General features: G+C 38.7%; 1 protein-coding gene across 9 annotated transcripts in view; it reads right to left on the bottom strand.

Annotated features, from left to right (window-relative positions):
* RNF111 (ring finger protein 111) overlaps positions 1–26,885 on the bottom strand; it is a 97,860-nt gene that overhangs the window by 50,398 nt on the left and 20,577 nt on the right. For 8 of the 9 annotated variants that reach the window (XM_032342695.1, XM_032342698.1, XM_032342692.1 and 5 more), the window contains exon 2: positions 3,385–4,283. In XM_032342695.1, coding sequence (XP_032198586.1) covers positions 3,385–4,264 — 880 coding nt within the window. In that variant the 5' untranslated portion in view covers positions 4,265–4,283. Of the gene's footprint in view, positions 1–3,384; positions 4,284–12,731; positions 12,752–26,885 lie in introns of those variants that run through there. The other variant, XM_032342694.1, reaches the window with a different exon arrangement.

The raw sequence follows: 26,885 nt of genomic DNA, 5'->3' as shown, positions 1-26,885 counted from the left end.
TTCCCTGGAGGGTATTCTGGTAACAAGAGCTAGCAATTTTTAAATGCATGTAACTTCCTATACACTTTTAGAAATTATTCCTTAAGATATGCCTGCCTACGTGTGCAAAACTGTGTATACAAGGCTGTCCAATGCAGCAAATACTAATCAACAAAACCTGGATAAATAAATTATGGAACAAGCATACAAAGGAAATACTATGCAACCATTTTTTTAAAATGAAGATACAGGGGCGCCTGGGTGGCTCAGTCATTAAGCATCTGCCTTCAGCTCAAGTCATGATCTCAGGGTCCTGGGATAGAGCCCTGCAACAGGCTCCCTTCTCAGAAGGAAGCCTGCTTCTCCTTCTCCCACTCCCTGTTTGGGTTCCCTCTCTCACTGTCTCTCTCTCCCTGCCAAATAAATAAATAAATTTTTTTTTAAAAGTAAGTAAAATGAGAATATAACTATACACACTAATATTTTTAAAACCCACATTATTTATTTACCCTTATATATGTTCTACATTTTCTGAAGGAGAGAAGAAACTGCAAACTACTTCTGGGTAGTAAAACTGGGACCTAAGAAGAAGTGGTAAACTTTTATTTTTTATTTTAACCATTCCTGGTACATTTATTTATTTATTTATTTTTAAGATTTTATTTATTTATTTGACAGAGAGGGGGAGAGAGCACAAGTAGGCGGGGGCGGGGGGCAGGTTCCTGCTGAGGGGCTCGATCCTAGGACCCGGAGATCATGACCTGAGCTGAAGGCAGAGGTTTAACCCACTGAGCCACCCAGGCACCCCCATTCCTGGTACTTGTAAAATTGCACACTATGTGACTGTTATTCTTAAACTATTATTTAAAAAAAACAAACAAATTAGTCTAAAAAAAAAACACTGGTCTAAAAACCAGAAAAGAGGGGCACCTGGGTGGCTCAGTGGGTTAAAGCCTCTGCCTTCCGCTCAGGTCATGATCCCAGGGTCCTGGGATCGAGCCCCACATCTGGCTCTCTGCTCCGCAGGGAGCCTGCTTCCTCCTTTCTCTCTCTGCCTACCTTCGATCTCTCTCTGTCAAATAAAATCTAAATAAATAAATAAATAAATAAATAAATAAATACCAAAAAAGGGGGTGCCTGGGTGGCTCAGTTAATTAAGTGTCAGCCTTCAGCTCAGGTCATGATCTCTAGGATCATGGGATCAAACCCCGAGTAGGGCTTCCCGCTCAATGAGAAGTCAGCTTCTCCCTCTGCCCCTACCCCTGCTTGTGTACTCTCACACTCTCTTTCTCAGAAATAAAGAAAGAAAATCTTTTTAAAAAGACAAAAAAAAAAAAAAAAGAAAAGAAAAGAAAGGAAGAAAGACCAGAAAAAAATCCAAAGAATTTGTTTCAACATTTGGATTTGTGTTTCCAGGGACAAACATTACTCTTAAATGTCTGAAAATAATTATGTTTCTGAAATAGTGCAATTCTTCTAAGACAGAGTATTAAATAAGATTTTTAAATGTAGAGTTTGCATTCATCTTCAATACTTGAGAGTATATAAACTCCTCTCTTCCTAGAAACAGACACTGACATTAACCTATCTTACCTCTATTCTCACACCTCCTACAAATACAGCTACTTGGAACTTCTGTTTCACATCACCAACCATCCTACCTCATTAATTTCAAGCAGAAATTGGGCTCTCCTGCTCCCTCTTCCCCAAACAAGTCATCACAGTCTAACCACCTGAGGAAAATGTGTAATGTAGCAACTAAGAAAGACAATTCCTACTCTCGCCTCCCTGTTTCTCAAGAGAACTCAGAGAATGGTTCCTACAACCTCCTGCCAGTTCTAGGTGATCTCAGTGAACTCTTTAAAAAACAAGTATTTGGATGGGTTTAAAAAAAAAACAAACTTATCAGGGCACCTGGGTGGCTCAGTGGGTTAAGCCTCTGCCTTCGGCTCACGTCATGATCTTGGGGTCCTGGGATGGAGCCCCACACTGGGCCCTCTGCTCAGTAGGGAGCCGGCTTCCCCCCTTCTCTCTCAGCTTGCCTCTCTGCCTACTTATGATCTCTGTCTGTCAAATAAATAAATAAATAAATAAATAAATCTTTAAAGAAAAGGGAAAAAACTGAACTTATCATGGCTAAGACTAAAGATCAGAGTTACTGGTTTTGGAGTTCTGGCAAAGATAGAAAAATAAAAATGAAAGAGGAAAGGGAGTCTTGGAAAAGGAAGTAACCCATAAAGAAGAAAAGAGAGAGGAAAATGGATATTGGCACGGTAAACTAGCAGGCTCAACCCTTGACAAGCAGGACATCAGGCAAAAATGAGAGACCTTTGTGCCAGTATTAAAAACCATGATCATAGTCTAGGACACCTGGGTGGCTCAGTGGTTAAGTCTGTGCCTTCGTCTCAGGTCACGATCTCATCATCTGCTGGGATGGAGCCCCGCATCGGACACTCTGCTGGGCGGAGAACCTGCATCGCCCCCTCTCTCTGCCTGCCTCTCGACCCTGAGATCATGACCTGAGCCGAAGGCAGGGGCTTAACCCACTGAGCCAAACACGCACCCCTTTATCCCCCATTCTTTCACGAAAGTAACATTACTCAAAGCTCACTTCAAAACTTCCTTTAAATTCAGAAAACTGTAAAAATGGTATATATGGAACATACTCACACTTCAGGGACATAACATAAACTTATTCTAATTAAATAAAATATTTACTGTGAGGAGGGGAAAGTGTACTCAAACTAATCCTCTATCAATTCAATTTTAACTGATTAATCATGTGCTCCACTGAGTACTGTCAGGACTAAAAGTTTGTGCTCTATTATGAGCATCTCTCCAATTCTTGAAATTATTTTTCAATTCTAAAGATTATGACAAGGTAACTAGTAATAAGAATAGAGTACTTAAAGGAAAAATAGTATTAACTATTTTAGTGTCCTTACTGTGGTTGAATGTAAAAGAAATCCATCACAGAACCTCCGAAAAAAATTTTAAAATTTAACCTTAGAACTGGAGTCATGGTTTAATACTACAGGTTGCAATTTATTTATATGGCTTAAAAATAAAAGTTAACTGAGCCTCATATTCCTTCTAAAAGCAATGAAATCGCTAATACAAAGAAGAAAATTAATGGGCGCCTGGGTGGCTCAGTGGGTTAAGCCGCTGCCTTCGGCTCAGGTCATGATCTCAGGGTCCTGGGATCGAGTCCCACATCGGGCTCTCTGCTCAGCAGGGAGCCTGCTTCCTCCTCTCTCTCTCTGCCTGCCTCTCTGCCTACTTGTGATCTCTCTGTGTCAAATAAATAAATAAAATCTTTAAATAAAAAAAGAAAAGAAGAAGAAAATTAACCACAAACACAACGCAAGAGCTTCCACATTTTGCTCAACTAAGAAACATTTTTACCTGAGGGAACAGTTGTATTGTTTTGGTGGTTTTCACTGGTGGAAACAAACAAATCTTCTTCTCCTTCAGTTGAGGAGCTGGAAGAGGATTCACTGCTGAGGTCATTCTCACTGGAACTACTAGAAGTGGGGAGCAATGCATATTTTCTTCGGGCTAACACTTCTCGTTTTTTTCTCTGCATTAATATCCTCTCTTTTTGTTTCTGCGTCCTCTGTGAGGAATTATTTTTTACAAATCTCTTTCTGCATGGAAGCCTCCTTAATGAACTGCTATGAAAACAGGGTCTCTTCATTAACAATCCTGAAACAGATTCTGTCTCTGTCCGAGGCCACTTTTGGGACCGTGCACTATGAGTTCTACTTTTAGCACTCAAAATTGCCTGGGAATGTCTTACAGAGACTTCTTTATCCTCATCCGAAGTCACAGTATCAGAATCTCCAAAATGCAGACTAGATGAAGGGGAAGAAAGACAATCACTAAAAGAGGAATCATTATCTTCATCGCTTGGTGTTTCTAGGTGTTGCCTCAATCCTAATATTCCCTGGTTCTCTTTAACACAATTTTGCATGTAAGAAGGGCCAGCCTGCTGGCTTTTGCGTTTTTTCCTCACAACAACACTTTTTTCTTGTTCTTGTTGGTTACCATTCATGTCCTTCTCTTGTTTTTGAGAATCATCACACAAATGAGAGAATTCATTCCCCACTTTACTGTTAATCATCTCAACTCCCGCAGGAAAACTTTTGGCTGCCCCAATGGGCTCTGGATGCAAGAGGATCCCTTTCAGACTCTCCTGTGTCTTTGGCGCATCAGAAGGAATCTCACTCTTCATATCCACTTTCAAGGTATATAGCTTGTTATATTCAGGAGTCCATTGAGACATGAGAAACTTTAAGGAAGGCCTAGAAGACAAAATTAGAGATTTAAAAGGATGTTAATGTGTTTTATTACACTAACTGAAGCATTTCAGATGCCACTGAGGACATCGTTAGAACAGAGAACCGCCTTTTCCTGATATACCAGGATATAAGTTGGCTGTAGTAAGTCATTTTACTGTTCTTTTAAGCCATTTTTCTCTGATACCTCTACCACATACCCAATCTTCAGAAATATAGTAAAGATCATAGAACAGAAGCCTATCTGAAAACTTCTATTAACCAAAAACTTACCTTGCTCTATGATCTTTCTACCTTCAGCTACATTTTTAGTTAAAATCTAACAATTTCTCCAAAACCTATTACAGTAAAAACAGATCAAAGGACTAGAATTTAAAAGACTTTGATTAGTCAACGCTTTTCTCCTGGTATCCTGAAAGTGGTAATTAAATATTTTTTTCTGCATCTAGATGGCTATTGTATTAGACAGATAAGCTATAAATAATGAACTAGTATAAATATAGCTCCTCTTTCCCATGTATCTTTTTTTCGTACTACTCTATTCTCTGATGAGAATATAACTCACTGATAGACAAAATACACAATTACTGCATTTCACAAAGTTTCAGATATATGCAGAAAGACTCCAGCCAAGACTGTGAGTGGCTGAAGATCAGTCAGTTAAAGCAGCACAGCAAAAACATAAAACCAAATTTCCTATAACTAATCTAAGGGTATCTAAATCATTGTGTCTTTGAAAGTAGGAGATGCTGAAGAAAGGAACTTGAAATTAATTCATCTGCATCAATGCAACGTACACATAAGAATGGTAACAACATAAAATTAATAAATATCATGACTCAAAATAGAATGCATTTATCAGAAAGGCAGTTAATGTGGAAGTCCAAAATATGATTAAATAATGTTAAGATTTTTAACTTAAGTTTTTATTTTTATTATTTTATATTTATTTATATTTTTATATTTTATATTTATTTTATATTTATTATTTTTATTATTTTAACTTAAGTTTTTTATTTTTAACTTTAGTTGAAGTATAAGAGACAAACATATTTTAACTTTACAGCTCAATCTATTCTCACGAAGTGAACATACCTATGTAACCTCCAAGATCACAAAACATAAGATAACCAGCACCCTAGAAATCCCCTTCCAGTCACTCCAACTACTGGAAGTTGTAACCACTATCCTAACTTTTAAGACTATGGATTAGTTTTGTATTTAACATGCACTTTTTAAACCACTTCCTAGAAAGAGAGGATGAACAGGTATTTGGTAGCAAGTCTTTTCCTTCTCCACAAATGACAGTTACAGGAATATACAATCTCACAAGTCTCCCACTTTAGTGTATGACTATTATCAGAACAGATGATAGCAATTAAAAAAAAATGAAACAGCCTATTTCTTTCTTTTTTTTGAGTAGGCTCCACGCCCAACACGGGGCCCAAACTCACAACCCTAAGATCAAGAGTCACATGTTCCACTGATTGAGCCAGCCAGCCACCCCAGAAACAGTCTGCTTCTATATAAAGCTATCAAAACCTCTATCTTCTGTAATTCTTGTTTACAAGGACAGGCAGTGATGTAACCAGAATCAGCCATCAAGCTCTATCTAGAGTTCAGCAGAAGTAGGAAAGGAGGAACACAAAGAAGGCTGAACACATGGGCACAGCAATGACCAAATTACAAGAGGCAGCAAATCAGATAAGGATCACTGTAATTAAATGTAAGAAAACACAAATCACAACAATAAGGTACAGATAAATGTGATTTAAGATTCAAGGGGTGGCCCACTAAGATGGCCACAACAGAAAAAGTAGAGATAATAACAAGTATTGGCAAGGATATAAAGAAGTTAAAATCTTCATACACTGCTGGTGGGAATATAAAATGGTGTGGCCACTCTGAAATGTAACCTGGCTTAGCTACAATATTCATAGTACCATTGGTCATGATAGCACAAAAGTGCAAACAACACAAATGTCCATCAACTGATGAATAAATAAATCCACACCATGGTTACTCATTAATCAAAAGAAATGAAATACTATTTCATGCTACAAAGTGACAGGACTTCAAAAGTACTACACTAAGTAAAAGAAACAGTCACAAGACCACATTTTTTAAGATTCCTTTGGTAAGAAAAGTCCAGAATAGGCAGTGCTATAGAGACAGAGGGTAGATTAGTGATTGGCTAGGACAGGAGAATAACCAGAAAATTGAAATGTGATGGCCAAAGTGTTTCAGATTTATTTTCAGTGAAGTGAAAAGGTTTTAAAACTGACTGTGGGGGTGCCTAGGCGGCTCAGTGGGTTAAGCCTCTGCCTTCAGCTCAGGTCATGATCCCAGGGTCCTGGGACTCAGCCCTGCATCAGGCTCTCTGCTCAGCGGGGAGCCTGCTTCCCCCTCTCTCTCTGCCTGCTCTCTGCCTACCTGTGATCTCTGTCAAATACATAAATAAAATCTTAATAAAAAAAAAAAGTGATTGTGGTGATAGTTAATCAACTCTAAATATTCTAAAAACCACTAATGTACACACTTAAAAAGGGAGAGTTATAATGGTATGTGAATTATATCTCTATTAAGCTGTCGCCAAAAAGTCAAGAGAGAAAGCAGCCAGACTTCTGTGCATCAGAAAATTATGGACCCGTCTTTGATCTCATTAGAGAGTCACGTCATTTGGAAAAATATGGGGATCTTTCAGTTTATGTCTCTGAGGAGTTGTGATGAGTTGGATCTCTAGAGAAATAAACTTCATATGCTGAAGGAAAAAAACTGCTTCAGACTCCTCACCCTTAATTACTAAGTCACACTCGAGGTACTGGTAATGGAGATCCTAAGATGCAATGAAAACTTGCCAAAAGGACAGATCAATTCTGAGAACAGGAACCATAAGTGAATTTACAAAGAAGTGATTCATAGCATAATTTACTAAACTCAATTTCTTTTCCATTAGCTTATGCCCCAAAGCCAAAACACTGAACTCTTTATGGTTAACTCTGCTCTGGGTTTTGGCGAATTTTGTCTGCCTAGGTGGAGGCAGGGAGGGAATAAGGGACAGGTGGTACGTATACGATGTGGTAGGTGGTGTGTGTCTGTATACCAGTAACTGTTGTCTGAGCTATCATGTCAAGCCCATATTACCTGAGCTATTCCCACCAAGGAGTATTCTAATTCATGCTTTTATTTTGAACTGAGAAAAAGAAGAGAAGTCCATGAAAAGAAATAAATACTAGTACTGGATTTTTTTAACTAAAAAAGCAGCAAAACTAACACAAAGGATCAATAAATAATATTCGAAACTATTTGGTATTTGATGAAATTACAACCTAGTCTTTTATTTCTATAAAAATTATTGGCCAGGGGCGCCTGGGTGGCTCACTGGGTTAAAGCCTCTGCCTTCGGCTCAGGTCATCATCCCAGGGTCCTGGGATCAAGGCCCGCATCGGGCTCTCTGCTCAGTGGGGAGCCTGCTTCCCTTCCTCTCTGCCTACTTGTGATCTCTGTCAAATAAATAAATAAAATAAAATAAAAAATTATTGGCTGATCCAATTTACAAAGGAGGTTAAATATGTACCACATATATCTTAACTCCTTAACCACATTAGGACTTATTTGCTTATATGTTACTTCAGTACTAAATCCGCAAGATTTTAGTACTTCAGTACTAAACCAGCTCCTTGTACTGGTTTGATTCAATCATTGTATTGCTATGTCATGAGAGCAGCATACCAATTACTTCTGAAACTAGCGTAGGATACACAACTAGCAGTAAATTTTGCATTAAAAAAAAGCACAATAACTAAAAATGCTAACTTTCAAAATTAAAAGGGTTAGGATTTGGCAATTTATATAATAAATTAAATGTACATGAAAATAAGGGGGGTTTAAAAACTCATTAAGATTATGGATACAACTTTGAGGAACTCTATCTGTAAACTGAGATATGGTTTAGAAACAGTCATTATTATTGGTATGAATGACTTTTACAACCAATGGTAAATGTAAGTACTGTTAAGTTTAAATAGAAATTTGATGATCTTACAGAGCTCTAAAGGAACAAGATGTTTTAAAATATCCATAAGATTTTGTATTTTTCTATAAAACTTTCAAAGATTATCAGGAAATGAACTAGAAATATATCCACTGTTTATGCACTTTTTAAATATAACTAAGTAGAAACAAATACTGGTACCACGGGGATATTACTTAAGACATGTTCTGAATTTTTAATTCTCTTTTACTGGTATTTATTTTACTATGTGCCAGTTTAAGGATATGAAATCAAGAACCTGACAAAATACTCTCTCCTACCACCTAAATGCTTCATAATCACCACTTCTTATAGCTAATAATGATAAACTTCTTAGCAAATTAAAATTAACTTGCAGACTGATATCGGACAGAAAGGAGAAAGTTATAGGCAGGATAACTATTGTGAGACTGCCAAACTCAACTTCTTTTAGGAAGCTAGGTGCAGGGCACCTGGGTGGCTTAGTTGGTTAGGCATCTGTCTACCTTCAGCTCAGGTCGTCAGAGTCCTGGGATCAAGGCTGAATCCGGCTCCCTGCAGAGCAGGAAGCCTGCTTCTCCCTCTGCCTCTGCCTTTCTGTCTCTCATGAATAAATAAACAAAATATTTTTTAAAAAAAGGAAGCTGGATGTAATAAAAATGTGAAGAAAGATCAATGATCAAGGCAACCTAGCCTAAATAGACAATAATGTTCAGAGACAGACTGTTGGCTATCAAATGATTCATCTGAATTCTTGTTGACCAAGGGCACAGGATGAAAAAATAATTACAGATAATTCACTAAAAGTCCTAAAAGAGACAATTATAGATATAATGATATCAGAATACAGAAAAAAATGGGACAATGTAAAAAACTTTAAGGATAAAACTCACAGAACACTCAAAACTGCAATTACTGAATAAACAGTTCCAACAGGTCCACTAGGGTATGTTATCAGAGGCTGCATGAGACACTGATCCACATACTGACATTAAAAAAGTAAAATCAGGGGCACCTGGGTGGCTCAGTGGATTAAGCCGCTGCCTTCGGCTCAGGTCACGATCCCAGTGTCCTGGGATCGAGCCCCGCATCGGGCTCTCTGCTCAGCAGGGAGCCTGCTTCCTCCTCTCTCTCTCTGCCTGCCTCTTTGCCTACTTGTGATCTCTCTCTCTGTCAAATAAAATAAATAAAATATTTAAAAAAAAAAAAAAGTAAAATCAGGTGCACCTGGGTGGCTCAGGGTAACTTAGGCCTCTCTGGCTTTGGCTCAGGTCATGATCTCAGAGTCCTGGAATCAAGCCATACATCAGGCTCTATGCTCAGCAGGGAGCCTGCTTCCCCACTCTATTTGCCTGCCTACTTGTGGTCGGTCTCTCTCTGTCAAATAAATAAATAAAATCTTTTTAAAAAAGAAAAGTAAAATAGTTCTAACCTTCAAAGAATTCAGACTAAGGAGAGAGAGAAATAGATTACAAAACACCAAAAAGAAAACACTGCAAGGACACTTAGATATTAGAGAAGGAATCCATAATTTGAAGGACAAGTAAGAGTCAGCAAAGGAAATAACAGCGTAGTGGGGGATAGAAGAAGCAGGCCATTCTAAAATATAAGACAAGGGGAACACCTTGAAAAATCTTAAACGAGAAAGTAATATCATTATAGCTATACTTCAGCTGGACCATCTGGTAATACAGGGTAAAAAAGGGATTGAAGTAGGCCAAAACTGGAGACAGAAAAGAACAGTAAAGAAGCTACTGCTATAAAAATGAGAAAAATGTATGGATAGACAATAAGGGACTGGTGATCAGAATGGGAAAGCACAAAATCCAGAGATAATGAAAGACACAGTTACCAGGAGTTTGTTAACCTTTGGTTAGGAAACATCTAGAGCTAGCACCCTAGTCCAAATTATCATAATCTTCTCCCTATACTATTGCAACAGACTCTAATTGTTCTTACTTCTACCAACAATTCACTTCTACATAGCAACTTGAGTGTATCCTAAGAATATAAACCAGATATTATACCCTTGCTCAAATTTTTCCAGTAGTTTCCAAATGTCTCAAAAACAAAATCCAAACCCTTTACCACAGCTTATATGACCCTTTATGATCTAATGTCCATCTATTTCTCTTACTACTTCACCTCTTTATTCACTAGGCTGCAGCCAAACTGGCCCTCTTTCTTATTGGTCTCTGAACATGGCAAGCTTTCTCTGCACCTGTGCTTTGCATTCCCCATGCCTAACATGCTTTTTTTTTTTTTTTTTTTTTTTGGAAAGGCTAACTACCTTCTGATCACCATGTCGGTCTTGCTTTAAATGTCAATTTAAACCAATGGGCACCTGTGTGGCTCAGTCGGTTAAGCATCTGCCTTTGGCTAAAATTATGATCCCAGATTCCTGGGATCAAGTCTCAGATCTGGGATACCTGCTCAGCAGGGAATCAGCTTCTCCCTCTGCTCCTCCGCCCTGCCCACGATCTCTCTCTCTCAAAATACATAAAACCTTAAAAAATTAAAAACAAAAAATAAATGTCACTCTTTGGAGAAGTCTTCTCTGACTGCTCTGGGGCAACCATGAGAATGTCCCTTGCAGACCTCCAACTACAGAAAGCTTAATGATGAAGAGCCCCAACTGCTGTGTTTTGAAATCCATTACTACATTTGCCTGAAGTCGTATTTCCCACAGACTGCTCCTGGCCAATGACATTATAACAGGGAAACTAAGTTAGGCCTGTCCTTTGGAGACACAGAACTTTAATAGCTGACTTTGGTTTTAGGACTCCCTGATGGCCTTGCTGAAACTTCCTAAAACCCAACTTTTTCTTTCCTCTCTCCACTCAGGGTCAGATCTGCATTACAGTCCAACAACTCTGCCTTCTCCAGCTTCTCCCCTCATTTTCTCTTACAGACACCTCCCCCTAATAAAATCCTTGCACACTGTGTAAAGAGGAAAATACCAACAGAGTAAAAAGGCAACCCACAGAAGAGAAGAAAATATTCACAAATCATATATCTGATAAGATATAAGGGCTGAGGGGCACCTGGGTGGCTCAGTGGGTTAAAGCCTCTGCCATTGGCTCGGGTCATGATCCCAGGGTCCTGGGATCGAGCCCCACATCGGGCTCTCTGCTCAGCAGGGGGCCTGCTTCCTCCTCTCTCTCTCTGCCTGCTTCTCTGCCTACTTGTGATCTCTGTCTGTCAAATAAATAAATAAAATCTTTAAAAAAAAAAAAAAGATATAAGGGCTGATATCCAGAATATATAAAGAACTCCTAAAACTCAACAACAAAAACCCCATTAAAAATGGACAAAGGGGGGGGCACCTGGGTGGCTCAGTGGGTTAAGCCGCTGCCTTCGGCTCAGGTCATGATCTCAGGGTCCTGGGATCGAGTCCCGCATCGGGCTCTCTGCTCAGCAGGGGGCCTGCTTCCTCCTCTCTCTCTCTGCCTGCCTCTCTGCCTGCCTCTCTGCCTACTTGTGATCTCTGTCAAATAAATAAATAAAATCTTAAAAAAAAAAAAAAAATGGACAAAGGGGGCACCTGGGTGGCTCAGTGGGTTAAGCCGCTACCTTCGGCTCAGGTCATGATCTCAGGGTCCTGGGATCGAGTCCTGCATCGGGCTCTCTGCTCTGCAGGGAGCCTGCTTCCTCCTCTCTCTCTGCCTGCCTCTCTGCCTACTTGTGATCTCTGTCTGCCAAATAAATAAATAAAATCTTTAAAAAAAAAAAAAATTGACAAAGGAGGGGTGCCTGGGTGGCTCAGTGGGTTAAGCCGCTGCCTTCGGCTCAGGTCATGATCTCAGGGTGCTGGGATCGAGTCCCGCATCGGGCTCTCTGCTCAGCGGGGAGCCTGCTTCCCTCTGTCTCTCTCTGCCTGCCTCTCCATCTACTTGTGATTTCACTCTGTCAAATAAATAAATAAATAAAATCTTAAAAAAAAAAAAATGGACAAAGGAGGTGCCTGGGTGGCTCAGTTGGTTAAGCAACTGCCTTCAGCTCAGGTCATGATTCCAGGGTCTTGGGATCGAGTTCCACATGGGGCTCTCCCTGCTTCTCCCTCTCCCTGCCACTACCCCTGCTTGTGTACTCTCTCGCTCTGTCAAATATGTAAAATCTTTAAAAATAAATAAATTAAAAAATAAAAATGGAAAAAGGAACTTGGGCGCCTGGGTGGCTCAGTGGGTTAAGCCGCTGCCTTCGGCTCAGGTCATGATCTCAGGGTCCTGGAATCGAGTCCCGCATCGGGCTCTCTGCTCAGCGGGGAGCCTGCTTCCTCCTCTCTCTCTCTCTCTCTGCCTGCCTCTCTGCCTACTTGTGATGTCTCTCTGTCAAATAAATAAATAAAATCTTTAAAAAAAAAAAATGGAAAAAGGAACTGAATAATGATTCCTCCAAAGAAGGTGTAAAAATGGCCAAAAGGAACATAAAATGAGGGGTGCCTAGGTGGCTCAGTCAGTTAAGTGTCCAACTCTTGATCTCAGGTCCTGAATTCAACTCCTGCACTGGGCTCCACACTGGGTGTGGAGCCTACTAAAAAACAAAACAAACAAAACAAAAACCATAAAAAGATGTCACTAATCAGTAGGGAAATTTAAGTTAAAAATATAATGTGATGCTACTTCACATCCAGGGTGGCTATCATCTAAGAAACAAAATAACAAATATCCGTAAGGGGTGGAGACACTGGATTCCTTGTACACTGCTGGTGGGAATGGAAAATGGTGCAGCAACTGTGGAAAAGAGTATGGCAATTCCTCCAAAAATTAATCGAGAATTACCATGTGATCTAGCAATTCCATTTCTAGGTATGCACCTAAAAGAAAGCAGGGACTCAAACAAATTATTTGACATACCTGTTCACAACTGCATTATTCACAACAGCCAAAAAGAGGAAGCAACCCAAATATCCATCAATGAATGAATGGATAAACAAAGTGTGCTGTGTATATATATATAGTGAAATATTGTTCAGCTTTAAAAAGAAGGAATCCAGGGCACCTGGGTGGCTCAAGTCGGTTAAGTGTCCAACTCTTGATTTTGGCTCAGGTCATGATCTCAAGGTTGTGAGATCAAGCCATGCGTGGGGCTCCAAGCTCAGCACAGGGTCTCCTTGAAATCCTTTCCCTCTCTTTCACAAAAGTAAACAAATAAAATACTCCCCCACTTTTTTTTTTTTTAAAGGAAGGAATCCGTACAAAAACCTGCACTAGATGTTTGTAACAGCTTTACTCTAATTGGCAAAACTTGGAAAACCACCAAGATGTCCTTCAGGAGTTGAGTGGCTGAACTGTGGTGGATCCAGAATATGGAGTATTATTCACTGCAAAGAAGAAAGGAGCTATCAAGCCATGAAAAAATGTGGAGGAACCTTAAGTGCACATTATATTAAGTGAAAGAAGCCAATCTGAAAAGGCTACACATGCCAAATGATTCCAACTATAGTACCTCAAATTCCAGAAAAGGCAAAAACTATGGAGACAATAAAAACGTTAGTGGTTACAGGGAAGGGCTTAAGTGGCAATAAACAGGTAGAGCAAAGAGGATTTTCAGGACAGTGAAATACTGTTTGATATTATAAGGAAGGACATATAACATTACACATTTGTCCAAACCTGAAGAATGTACAACACCAAGAGTGAACCCGAAGGTAAACTAAAGAACTCTGAGTGATGATGACTTAATTTAGGTTCACCCTTGGTTAAAAAAAAAAAAAAACAAAAAAAACGTACTATTCTGATGATTGATGCTGACAATGGGGAAGGCTGTGCATGTGTAGGGACAGAGAGTATATGCGAAGTCCCTCATATACCTCCCTCTCAATTTTGTTACAAGCCTGAAACTACTCTAAAAAAAAAAAAAAAAAAAGGCTTTTAAAAAAAAGGAAACTCTGACAGGTTACAACACAAAGGAACCTTGACGACAATAAGCTAAGTGAAACAGGCGATCACAAAAGGATAAATACTGTATGCTTCCATTTACATCGGTGCCAGGAGCAGTCAAATTCAGAGACAGAAAGCACAACAGTGGTCACCAGGGTATATAAGGAGAGAAGGGGATGGAAATTGGTGTTAAGTGGGTATAGAATTTCATTTGGGAAAGATAAAAATGTGCTGGATATGGATGGTGGTGATGGTTGCACAACAATCTGAATATATTTAATGCCAAACTACACACTTACACATGGTTAAAAGAGTAAACTTTACATGATGTATATTTTACAACCAAAAAAAAAAAAATTCCTTGCATATTTAATCCTGTCATGGCATCTGTTTCTCAGAGAACCTAGACTAACACACACTCCATTTAAAGAACAACTTCTTTTCTCCATCACTCAGTATCACATCCTGATTTTTGTAAAGTCCTTAACTTGCCAATAACTGAAATCTCATTAGCCTATTTTTATTGTATATGGTACGGGTTCCCTCACTAAGTTTCAAGTTCCAAGAAAACAGGAACCTTATCTGCCCTATTCACTGCCTGATCTCTAGCAACTAAAACTCAACTGGCACATGCTAGGCACTCAAGAATATTTTTTATTGCATTTATCAGTAGAATAAATGGGTAAAATTTTAAAATGACTGCTATATTTCTGACTGGGGTAACTTAAGAATTATGGTGATGTCAATCACTAAGACAAGAAAGAAAGGAGAACATGAAGAATGAGAGTAACAGAAACAAAATTATGTAACAATAATGTCTAAGACTTCTTGAACACTTGTTACAACCCCATTTTCAGTTACAACAGCTCTACAAGCACAATAGACATAAAAATTAATATCTTATTCTTGGGGTTCCAACAGGCCCTTGAAAGAGAGAGACTTACCACAAAAGAGAATAGTAAGGAACCAAAGATTTTCTCCTCCATAAAGCTGGTAACCTATCTACATGCTGCTTCTTGACTCATAGCAAATATTAAGTAGGAAAGTAGATGCATCTTGCAGAAAGTCTACAGAGACCAATTTTCATGTCTCTAAGAGTATCAAGGTACAACATTAAAAAATAAATCTTCAAACCAGAGAACTGTGGCTGGATTCAGCTCACAGACATGTTTTCTTTGCTCTGCACAATTCAGAAAAAAAAACACAGCAAAACAAAAACAAAACTGATGACTAGTTCTCATTCATATCAGGGGGGAAAAGCTTTCATCACTATATAACATTGTTCTGGAAGGGCTAGTCAAGTCATTCAAACAAGAGAATGGACATAAATAATAGGAGGATTTTTTGATCATTATTTGCAGATGACGTCTACAGGTGAGACTGACAAAAAACCTGGAAACACTAACCTAGGCAAGTTATCACAACAGTTCTCTGAAATCAATGACTTTCCTTTAAACAAAGAGTAGCTAATTAGAAAATACTATAGGGGGAAAAAAACCACTCACAACAGAGTGAAAAGATTTAATACCCAATATAACATTTAACAAGAGACACACAGTACCTATATGAAAATAATTAATACTATATCAGTTTTGCAAAAATTACTGGGAAATTTAATATGACTCCAAAATAGTAGCAAAATTTTTAAAATTATGAAACAACAGAGGGGTGCCTGAGTAGCTCAACTGGTTAAGCGTCTGACTTAAGCTCAGGTCATGATCTCAGGGTCCTGGAATTAAACCCCATGGTGGGCTCCCATGCTCAGTGAGTCTGTCTGTCTCCCTCTCTTTCTGCCCCTACCCACACCCCTCCTGTGTGAACTCCCTCTCTGAAATAAATAAAATCTTAAACAAAGGAAACTAGCATTCTAGTTTTCTTAACCATCAAAGATTTTCTGTCATTCATACTCCTGCAGACATGTAGATCAGTTCACAGTTCTGTATTAAACAGTTCAAAATTTCTTATTTTTCTCAGCACCAAAGGAAAATATTGGTATCATCTGGGTAAAGAGGTGGTAGAACAAGGAGTCTCATGGATGGGTCTATACTAATATAATGGGGTCTTGCCATATTATTTGCTAGAGTCACATGTGTTCATCTTGTGGTTGCATTTAAAAGTCACTGAATTTTAGAATGATTTATACGGAGAGTGAAGAGATTTAGAGACCTAAATCCAAAGATGTTCACTCTACTCCTTAACCTAAACAGATATCCACAGAGACAATAACTTGAGAAGAACTAGACAGACATGAGATATTCAACATGAGGAGATTCAGGGACATCCTCCATTCCATGTTGTTCTAGATACTACTGCCCATGATATTAAAGGGAACTGAAGTATACAGTACAATGGAGTTTAGAACTGTCAGACTCTGACAGTTACCTAAAGAGAGGTATGCCCAGGATCACCATCTCCTCTGGAAGAGTAAAGGGGAACTGAGAAGCACAGACAGCACCATGTTTACCTTTAGAGACTTTCACATGGGTTGACTATCTCAGCTAAGGCTTACATCTGTGAGCAAAGTTTTTGTCCGCCCCCTGCCCCCCGCAAACGTGACTTCAAATAACTTAGGAAAAACAACTAGCTGACTGAGTAACCCACCAAGATGATGACTGTTAAGACTAAGAAGTCTTATAAAATATTACCAAAATACTCTAGGAAAAGAAAATACTCCAGCTAGAGAAAATGAGGCCTACAATAATAATCAAAAAAGCTAGCATATCTAAGAACTACGGGAAAATATTATGAAAGAAAAGGAATCACAAAATTTCCACATTTAAGTGTGATCACTGACAAAAAAATAATAAACAGTCAAGCAAAAGTAAATGTCATTCATTTGCGTACTAGAAAGATCTGGTTTCAAGTCCTGACTCTGCCCCTGACTAGCTGTGTCACCTTGGGCAGATTACTTAAACTCTCTAAGACTGCTCCTTGTCTATAAAACTGGGATACTAGAATCTATCTCATAAAATTGCTTAAAGGGTTAAATCAGAGTACCTAGCAGAGTACCTAACATAATGGCTCTTATTATTAATTCCTTTTCTAGAGAAGCAGTTACACAGATAAAAAATATAATGTTTAAGACCATCCCTTATAGCTAGAAATAGATGAAGTCCTCAGAATCAAAGGAGGGCATACAATCAACTGTTCCTACTACAGAACCTTAAAATAATTAAAAATGGAGGACTAATTTTCTTTGTCACAAAACCCATGAAAACAAATAATTCTACAGATTCTTCCCTACTATGGAGGATTAAAATTTGGGGAGCTGGATGCTCCCTGATATCTAACACTAGACATTCTACTTTTGGAAAAAGGCTAAGTTTCTTTCAAATAACAGGTTTCTATTACTCAATGAACCTAATGATCTTCTTGTTTGTCTTGTTTAAAATAGTCTAAAATCCCCAAGTATTAGTCATCAAAAGAAAACATATCTAACATCTATTTAGGTCTCCTATCAGAACAAACTAGGTGGAGTTCAACACAGAGTCGACTATTCTAGCTGTGATTGTGGTGTCATCATGACCAGTAGTGATGAAGGGTGTATCTGTCCTGGCAAGCCCAAAGAGTATCTGGGACTCAGGTCCAACTAGTTAAAAAGGAAGTACCACAAATCACAGGGTACACCACATAATGTCTAACATTCCTGGTAAGGAAGCCTAGACTCTAGAATTTAATATGAAATATGAAATACAAAGATGCTGCTAATTATGTTATATAAAATAAATTCTATAAAAAAAACTAAAAGACTCAACCAAAAAGATTCTAGATGCATATAACTACAGAACTGTGTAACAGGATGTGGATGATAATCCTCGTAAATGGAGCAAAACCTCAAAATGGAGCAAAGACTTCAAATGGTCTTTGTTACAAATTAGAAAAAAGCCATAATTTTTTTTTTAAGATTATTTATTTGACAGACAGAGATCGCAAGTAGGCAGAGAGGCAGGCAGAGACAGAGAGGGAAGCAGACTCCCTACCGAGCAGAGAGCCCAATGCGGGGCTCCATCCCAGGACCCCGAGATCATGACCTGAGCCGAAAGCAGAGGCTTAACCCCCTGAGCCACCCAGGTGCCCCCTGTAATTTTTTTTAATAGAAAACATAAACACCATCACCATGGACAGGTTATTGCCTTTAAAAACACTAAAGCTAAACATTAATTCAAATTCATATTATTTGCATGTAGTTTCTCACCATTTTATTTACTAGAACTTTCAAATAATCAACATTTAATTAAAAATAACTGTACAAAGGGACACCTGGGTGGCTCAGTCAGTTAAACATCTACTTATGGGGCTTCCTTGCTCAGCGGGGAGTCTGCTTCTCCTTCTCCTTCTGCCTACCACTTCCCCCCACCCCCGTGCTCTCCCTCTCTGACAAATAAATAAATAAAATCTTTAAAAAATAACAACAACTGTACAGAGCTATATTATAACTGAGGAGGGTAGAAGTAAAAGGGAAAATCTGACCCAAGGGTTTTTTCCTTTTTATTAAAGTTTTAATTTTCACAATTAAGATAAAATTAGGGTACATCCATAAAATAAACTGCTGAGCAGTCTTTAAAATTGAGGTAGTTTTCTGTACAGATACAGAAAGTACAGATAATTTTTTTAAAGCAGGTGGCAAATAAGTCTGTTATACTATCTCTTTTTGTAAAACAACTTACGTTTACATATGCATGGGGAAAATACAGAAAAATATACACTTATTTGGGGACTGAGATTATAGGAGGGAGATTTATAGCAGTGGGTTTGGAGCTTTCAACTTCTGTGCTATGCATTTCTATGCGGTTTGAATTTTTTATAATACAATCATTTGTCCCTTTTAAAATCAAAGTACTTGGGGTGCCTGGGTGGCTCGGTGGGTTAAAGCCTCTGCCTTTGGCTCAGGTCATGATCCCAGGGTCCAGGGATCCAGCCCTGCATCTGGCTCTCTGCTCAGTGGGGAGCATGCTTCCCCTCTCTCTCTGCCTGTCTCTCTGCCTACTTGTGATCTCTGTCAAATAAATAAAATCTTTAAAAAAAAAAAATCAAAGTACTAGGATTTTTTTAAAGGAACAAAAAATAATGAGAAGAAAATATATTTTATTTTTCTACTGGACTAGGACACAACTTTGTTAATAGTTGTGTTACTACACAAATCAAATATACGCTAGTATGATCTTTATTGGAACCCTGACTAGGGATAAATTCTACCTCAGAGACTACAAATGACCACTAATCCTGGATGGCTTAGTAACAGAATAGGGCAATAGCATCTGATTGTTGGCACATTTGAACAGAGTTGTCAGATTTAACAGCTGATTATGCTTCTCAATTACTGATACCACTCTAAGATTCTAGGTGTGTTGTTTCTGAGCTTACCTTTATGAAGAAATTTTAATACTTTGGAAGTAATAATTTATCATGAAATCATTTAATAAAATCTTTCATCATTAAAAGAATAGTAATTACCATTGAAAAATGTCATTAAGAAGAAAAAAAATAATGTACAAAGTAAACAAACCTCCATAATCTTAAGAATTCCTCAAGTAATCAATCTGCCACTTTCAAACCTTCAAATTTATAAACTAATCTTAGAGATTACTGTTGCTTAAACTTACAGTTTCCAAAACTGAACTTCAAGTACTCTCCAGGTTTCCCTGGAGATTGGAACTCAGTGAACTGAGAATTCTGTCTTTTTTAAAGGGATAGAAAGTAATTTAAAGATGATTAATACTTCTGTATACGGAAATATCTGCTTTAATACATCTTCTATCTTACCAAATTTTACCAGTCTTTAAGAGCTCAGTGTAGAATTAAACCATACTGCTCAACAATATCTTAAATCTTTACAAAAATACATTTTTTAAAAAATGTGGGACGCCTGGGTGGCTCAGTTGGTTAAGCGACTGTCTTCGGTTCAGGTCATGATCCCAGCGTCCTGGGATCGAGTCCCACATCGGGCTCCTTGCTCAGCAGGGAGCCTGCTTTTCCCTCTGCCTCTGCCTGCCATTCTGTCTGCCTGCGCTTGCTCTCTCTCCCTCTCTCTCTCTCTGACAAAAAAATAAAATCTTTAAAAAAAAAATGTATTTTTACAAAAATACATTTTATTTAGGGGCGCCTGGGTGGCTCATTGGGTTAAGCCGCTGCCTTCGGCTCAGGTCATGATCTCAGGGTCCTGGGATCGAGTCCCGCATCGGGCTCTCTGCTCAGCAGGGAGCGTGCTTCCTCCTCTCTCTCTGCCTGCCTCTCTGCCTACTTGTGATCTCTCTCTGTCAAATAAATAAATAAAATCTTTAAAAAAAAAAAAGGTTTTATTTATTTATTTGACACAGAGAGAGAGATCACAAGCAGGCAGAGAGGCAGGCAGAGGAGGTGGAGGAAGCAGGCTCCCTGCTGAGCAGAGAGCCCGATGCAGGGCTTGATCGATCACAGGACCCTGGGACCATGACCTGAGCCAAAGGCAGAGGCTTAACCCACTGAGCCACCCAGGCACCCCCAGAAATACATTTAACATTTTGAACTAATTTTTGTCAATATTTAAAACTGGGATGCTGGGTGGCTCAGTCAGTTGAACCTCTGACTGTTAATGTCAGCTCAGGTCTCGATTTGAGGATCATGAGTTCAAGCCCCATGTTGGGCTCTATGCTGAGTTGGAGCCTACTTAAAAAAAGAAAAAAAGAAAGAAATACAAAAAATGCCTTGGTCTTTGTCTTGTAAGTACTCACATACACTGAATGATGCTCAAGGAGAAATCAAAATAAAAAATACAAAGATAAAAATTACGGTGGCTTACACAAAATTCTCTGAAGAGAACTACCTCAATGAAACAATGAGCACATCCTTGTGAGAAGCAGGAAATACTATTTAAAATAGGTAGAGTCGGGGCACCTGGGTGGCTCAGTGGGTTAAAGCCTCTGCCTTCGGCTCAGGTCATGATCTCAGGGTCCTGGGATCGAGCCCCACACTGGGCTCTCTGCTCTGTGGAGAGCCTGCTTCCTCCTCTCTCTCTGCCTGCTGCTCTGCCTACTTGTGATCTCTGTCAAATAAATAAATAAATAAATCTTTTTTAAAAATTAAAAAAAAAAATAGAGTGGAACCAAATTATGGTGGGCTAAAAAAGTCAAGATGAGAAGTTTTGACTGATATCATGTATGGTTCAGTTATTCAAATAGTTACAGAAAACTACTTTGTATGCTGGATACGTGGGCACAGATATAAATAAGATACAGGCATCTATCCTTCAAAAAGTTCGTAATTTAGCACAACAAAAAGAATATAAATAACTAAAATATAGAATGATAATAATATAAATAAAAGTACCCTCTATTAGAACACAAAGGAGAAAGCAACTGGTATTTCTAGGAAAGGCTCTATAAAGATGACATCCAAGTCAAACAATGAAGGATGTACAAGGTAATGATGGTAGGCAGAGAAAACCTTCATTTCAAACAATGGCAAGAAATGGCACTATCTAAATATTCTAAATGTTTGGGATGTAGATTTTTAAAAATATATATTTATTTGAGAGAGAGAGAATGAGAGAGCGAGCAAGGGAGAGGAAAAGTCAGAGGGAGCAGCAGACCCCTGCTGAGCAGAGAGCCCCATGGGCCACTAGATCTGGGGACGCCAGGATCATGACCTGAGCTGAACTGCAGCTGCTCAATCAACTAAGCCACTTAGGTGCCCTGGGATGTAGGTTTTTTTGTTTTTGTTTTAGTGGAAGAGAATAAACCGGAGTCAAATTACCAAGAAGTAAAGAATTCTATGCTTTCACTTAACATACAATTTAGAAAGATTTAATTGAGGAGGTGCTGACAAGAGTAGACTTGAGGGTAAGTCTGAGAGACTTGCTGTGATGGAGAAAAAGGGCAGCTTTAGAGGGAGACCGGTGAAGTGAAGGAAAAGGCAGGATATGCAAATATGAGTCATTTAAGACAAATAAGATAGGGAAACAAGAAAGAAGAAAAAAGCCAATGCCAAGGGGAGGTTTTTTTTTTTTTTACTTTATTCATTTGAGAGGGCACGAGAACTCCTGCGCATGAGGATGACTGGGTAGCCTGATGCAGGACTCGATCCTGGGACTCCAGGACCATGACCTGAGCTGAAGGCAGTCGCTCCACACCTTCACCAACAGAGCCACCCAGGCGCCCCAAGTATGGGGTCTTGCTTGGGTATCTGAAGGAAACACTAAGTCACTGTCAGAAATAAAGTTACTTGGAAAGAGAATAAAGGGATTTAGTTTTGGATATTTAGAAATAATAAGACAACACAATGGACTAAGCCTATAATACCAGGTCTGGAAATAAAGATTTTAGCATTATCTACTTGGAGGAAAATAAAATCACTACAATCAATAAATTACCTACCATAAAAGTGAAATTCTGAATATAGAGAATAAAGAGCTAGAAGAGTATTGTATGGGGGTGCCTGGATGGCTTAGTGGGTTAAGCCTCTGCCTTCAGCTCAGGTCATGATCTCAGGGTCCTGGGATCAAGCCCCACGTCAAGCTTTCTGCTCAGCGGGGAGCCTGTTTCCCCTCTCTCTCTCTTTGCCTGCTTCTCTGCCTACTTGTGATCTCTGTCTGTCAAATAAATAAATAAAATCTTAAAAAAAAAAGAGAGAGTATCATATGGTAGAGTATCTGCCATAAGAAAGGCAGGAAGGAAAAAAACAACTTAGAAAAATAGTAACAAAGTCTGAGACAGGAGAAGATCTGAGAAGGCAAAACCCTGGAAGCTATTCTTCCTATTTATTAACCCCTTCCTGACTTCACATTTTTGACTAACCAGTAAGTACTCAGAAACACATCTCAGTACTGCTCTCACCAGCTCTATGAATCAGTACTTCCAAACAATTTTTTATATCCTGATACACAAAGAATATTATATATATTGGGCATTTAAGATAGATAAGGCATCTAGAGGGTGCCAGCCCTGGGGCCCCAGCCATCCAGACCCTCTCACATCGCATCCAGACCCTCTCCTGATGTCTTGAAGGCGAAGGGATCGGTATCTCCACATACCTGCAACCAAATCACAGTATACTAGCTAAAGCTCTGCTCTAAATTCTTCATCCCTTTCTTCTGTAAACACTCTTCCAAACGATAATTCTATACCAATGAAACCACCTGCCTTTGCTTCTAGGTTGCTGCCATGGTTTTTAAATCATCCTAACCAGTACCAAATATTTTTAATTGAAAGAAATTTTTAACCTCAACTAAGTCAGTAACTACCTGGCGATTCTTTCTTTCCTCATAGTGAAGGACTCAAATATTTACTTAATTCCTTAAGCTCTCTCCTCCTTTCACATCCTCTCATTTTAAGCAAATTACTAACTCTGCCTCTTACTTTATGGAAAACAGAGGCTACCAAAAAAAACTCTCCAATGTCTTACTTCCCTATACCAATCTCTAACTTTTCAATTTGTATCAGGACCCTTACAAAATATGCCATCCTGTACTGGAAAAGGTATTTTAGATTAATAGTATCCCTCCACTCAAAAAAGACTTAAACTGTCAACTTTATGCTGTTAAAGCAGCCTAACCACAAGCCACTGAAATTAGTTACTGCACAGATTAGCATTACTTCATACTCTTGTACCTACTCTTCCTACATGGAAGGAAAGAGAGAAGGAAGGGAGAGAGGAAAGAGGGGACAGTAGGCTTCTTCTACCAAATCCCCAGATTGAACAAACTTGAGCCAAAATACCGTATTATGATCTTGAAGCTTTCAACATTTTTTCAGAACACTGCTCAACAATCTAGAATCACAAACTGCAGAACCCTACAGAATTATGTTGTTTTGGAATGAATGCTGTTTTTTGCTAGTATCACACCTGGCTTTCAACTTTATACTCCCACCCAAGCAAATATCCATGTTAAAATATGGTATCGTTCATAATTCAGTTACTTAGAACTGTCTTGCATAAAATACTCATCAGGTCTTACCATACTGTTCAAATAGCTCCACTTTTCTCTTTCTGTAAGGCAATAATAAATACTATGTTCCTTTGGAAGTCAACTTCAGCTCTCCAGAACATAGCCTACAGAAAAATGATTCTCTAAAGGATCAAAATAATTGTCAGGTCAGGCCACATGCAATTCAATATTCAGAGACTATTTTATTTTACACATAATTCTATAATCTTAGTTGTCAGGATTCAAAGTATAACAGACAATATTAGTGGCAGCACCTAAAAACAGGTAAGAGAAGAACTAAGACACTTGTCCCAATAGCTAAAAAGTTCAATTTGCCTAGATTAAATAATATTATTTATGTGAACAGATTCTGAGAACACTGTAATATAGCACAAAATAAAAGATGATGTTCAAAATCATAATTCTGAGCCATCCAGAAAGCAGATTATTCTCAGCAGAATAAACATGTACATGTTTTAGGCATTATTACAACAATATGGTTAATAAGTTTTTAGTTGCTTACCAGGGAACATGCCAATTTTGACTAGCAATATTATCTCAGTTTTTATTGAAAATGTACAAAAGATGAAAATTTTGGTAGTATAAAAAACTGCACATAAATTCGTAAAAGTGGTAAAAGAATAAAATTTTTAAATACACAAAACACTTGCAAAATATGAAACTACAGTCATAACATGCAGTTTCCTCATAATGATAAGGAAAATACAGGTGACTTCTCTATCTTATCTAAAATGTTTTATTTATTTTTATTCTTTAAAATTTATAAAACAAAATAAACAGGGGTGTCTGGGTGGATCAGTGTGTTAAGCTCTGCCTTCGGTTCAGGTCATGATCTCAGGGTCCTGGGATCCAGCCCCACATCAGGCTCTGCTCCACAGGGAGTCTGCTTCCCCCTCTCTCTCTGCCTGCCTCTCTGCCTACTTTGATCTCCTTCTCTCTCTCTCTGTCAAATAAATAAATAAAATCTTTAAAAATATATATATATTTTTAAAAAGAGATTCAGGTTAGGGGCACCTGGGTGGCTCAGTGGGTTAAGCCTCCACTTTCCGCTCGGGTAAAGGTCTCAGGGTCCTGGGATGGAGCCATGCATCGCATCTCGATCTCTGCTCAGCAGGGAGCCTGCTTCCCCCTCTCTGCCTACTTGTGATCTCTCTGTCAAATAAATAAATAAAATCTTTAAAAAAAAAGATTTTGTTTATTTGAGATTTGTTTATTATCTCTCTGTCAAATAAACAAAATCTTTTTTTTTTTAAGATTTTATTTATTTACTTATTTGGCAGAGAGATCACAAGTAGGCAGAGAGGCAGGCAGAGACAGAGAGAGAGAGAGAGGAGGAAGCAGGGTCCCCGCTGAGCAGAGAGCCCAATGCGGGGCTCTCTGGGATCCTGGGATCGTGACCTGAGCCAAAGGCAGAGGCTTTAACCCACTGAGCCACCCAGGCACCCCAAATAAATAAAATCTTAAAAAAAAAAAAAGAGAGAGAGAGAGAGAGAGAGAGATTCAGGTTTGTTATTTACAAACTTTGGTTCCTAATGGGTGCTGATCCTAAAATCTGAGGCTAAAAATAAGTAGGAGGATAAAGACTGAACTACAGAATTTTTGAAGGATAAGAAAGTAGAAAGTTCAGAAAACTTGTAAATATCCCTGGCTCTTTTTCGCTATTGACAAGGGCTAACTCCACTGTTTGAATGAAAACCTTTCATAGAGCTGCAGCTGCTAATTCAAATCAGATTTTGCAAGAGAACTCAGAAATAAACTCATACCCAGACACAGATCCACTCACTTTCTAAAATGTTTAATGAAGTTTCAAGGCAGAAACACATTTAAAAGCTCAAATTTCCATTCCTTGGGGAAAAAAAATCCAGCTAACGCAACGGGATAAAGGTTCCAATCTCCCTCATCTTTTTACCGGCCCTGACAGTCTACAAATCATTTGTAAATGACTTCTATAATTAAGAAGAAAAAATAAAAACCTGCATAATGAGAAAGAGAGGGAAGACTAGAGTAACAGCAGTTATGGCAAAATAATACTAATACTACTGATGATGATACATCTATGACTGATGACAGTGGAGAGGAACAGACTCTAGAAGTCTACAATTCCTGTTAGCCTAAGTTCTTAAATACAGCTGTCTGTCCATGGCAGGTTTCCTGACATCCGAAAAAAAAAGTTTGTTTTTTTCAGGCTTAAAATAAAACACAAGGATCTAAAGGACTTTTCCCTACTTGGCTGCCCCTAAAACAAGTATACACTCCTCCTACGCTTTCTTTATTTTGTTTTTGTTTTTTGCTTTTTTTTAAGCACGGAGCTCAACACAGGGCTTGATCTCATGACCCTGAGATCAAGACCTGAGCTGAGCTCAAGAGTCAGATCCTTAGCTGACTGAGCCACACAGGCACCCCCTTTAAAGCTTTTTAAGTTAACTTTCCTTTTTTAAAACACTTCAAAGTACTTTTAGAAAGCTGCCTCTTATGGGGGCACCTGGCTGGCTCAGTCGGTGAAGCATGAGACTCTTGATCTCAGGACTGTGAATTTAAGCCCCACATTAGGTATAGAGATTTCTTAAATATAAAATTATTTTTTAAAAAAGGAAGCTGAGAGGCACCTGGGTGGCTCAATGGCTTAAAGCTTCTGCCTTCGGCTTGGGTCATAATCCCAGAGTCCTGGGATCAAGCCCCACATCAGGCTCTCCGGTCAGCGGTGAGCCTGTTTCCCTCCTTCTCTCTCTGCCTGCCTTTCTGCCTACTTGTGATCTCTGTCTGTCAAATAAATAATAAACAAAATCTTTAAA

This window comes from Mustela erminea, chromosome 5 (genome assembly GCF_009829155.1).
Source record: "Mustela erminea isolate mMusErm1 chromosome 5, mMusErm1.Pri, whole genome shotgun sequence".
NCBI lineage: Eukaryota > Metazoa > Chordata > Mammalia > Carnivora > Mustelidae > Mustela > Mustela erminea.
This window is presented reverse-complemented; position numbering and strand designations above follow the sequence as displayed.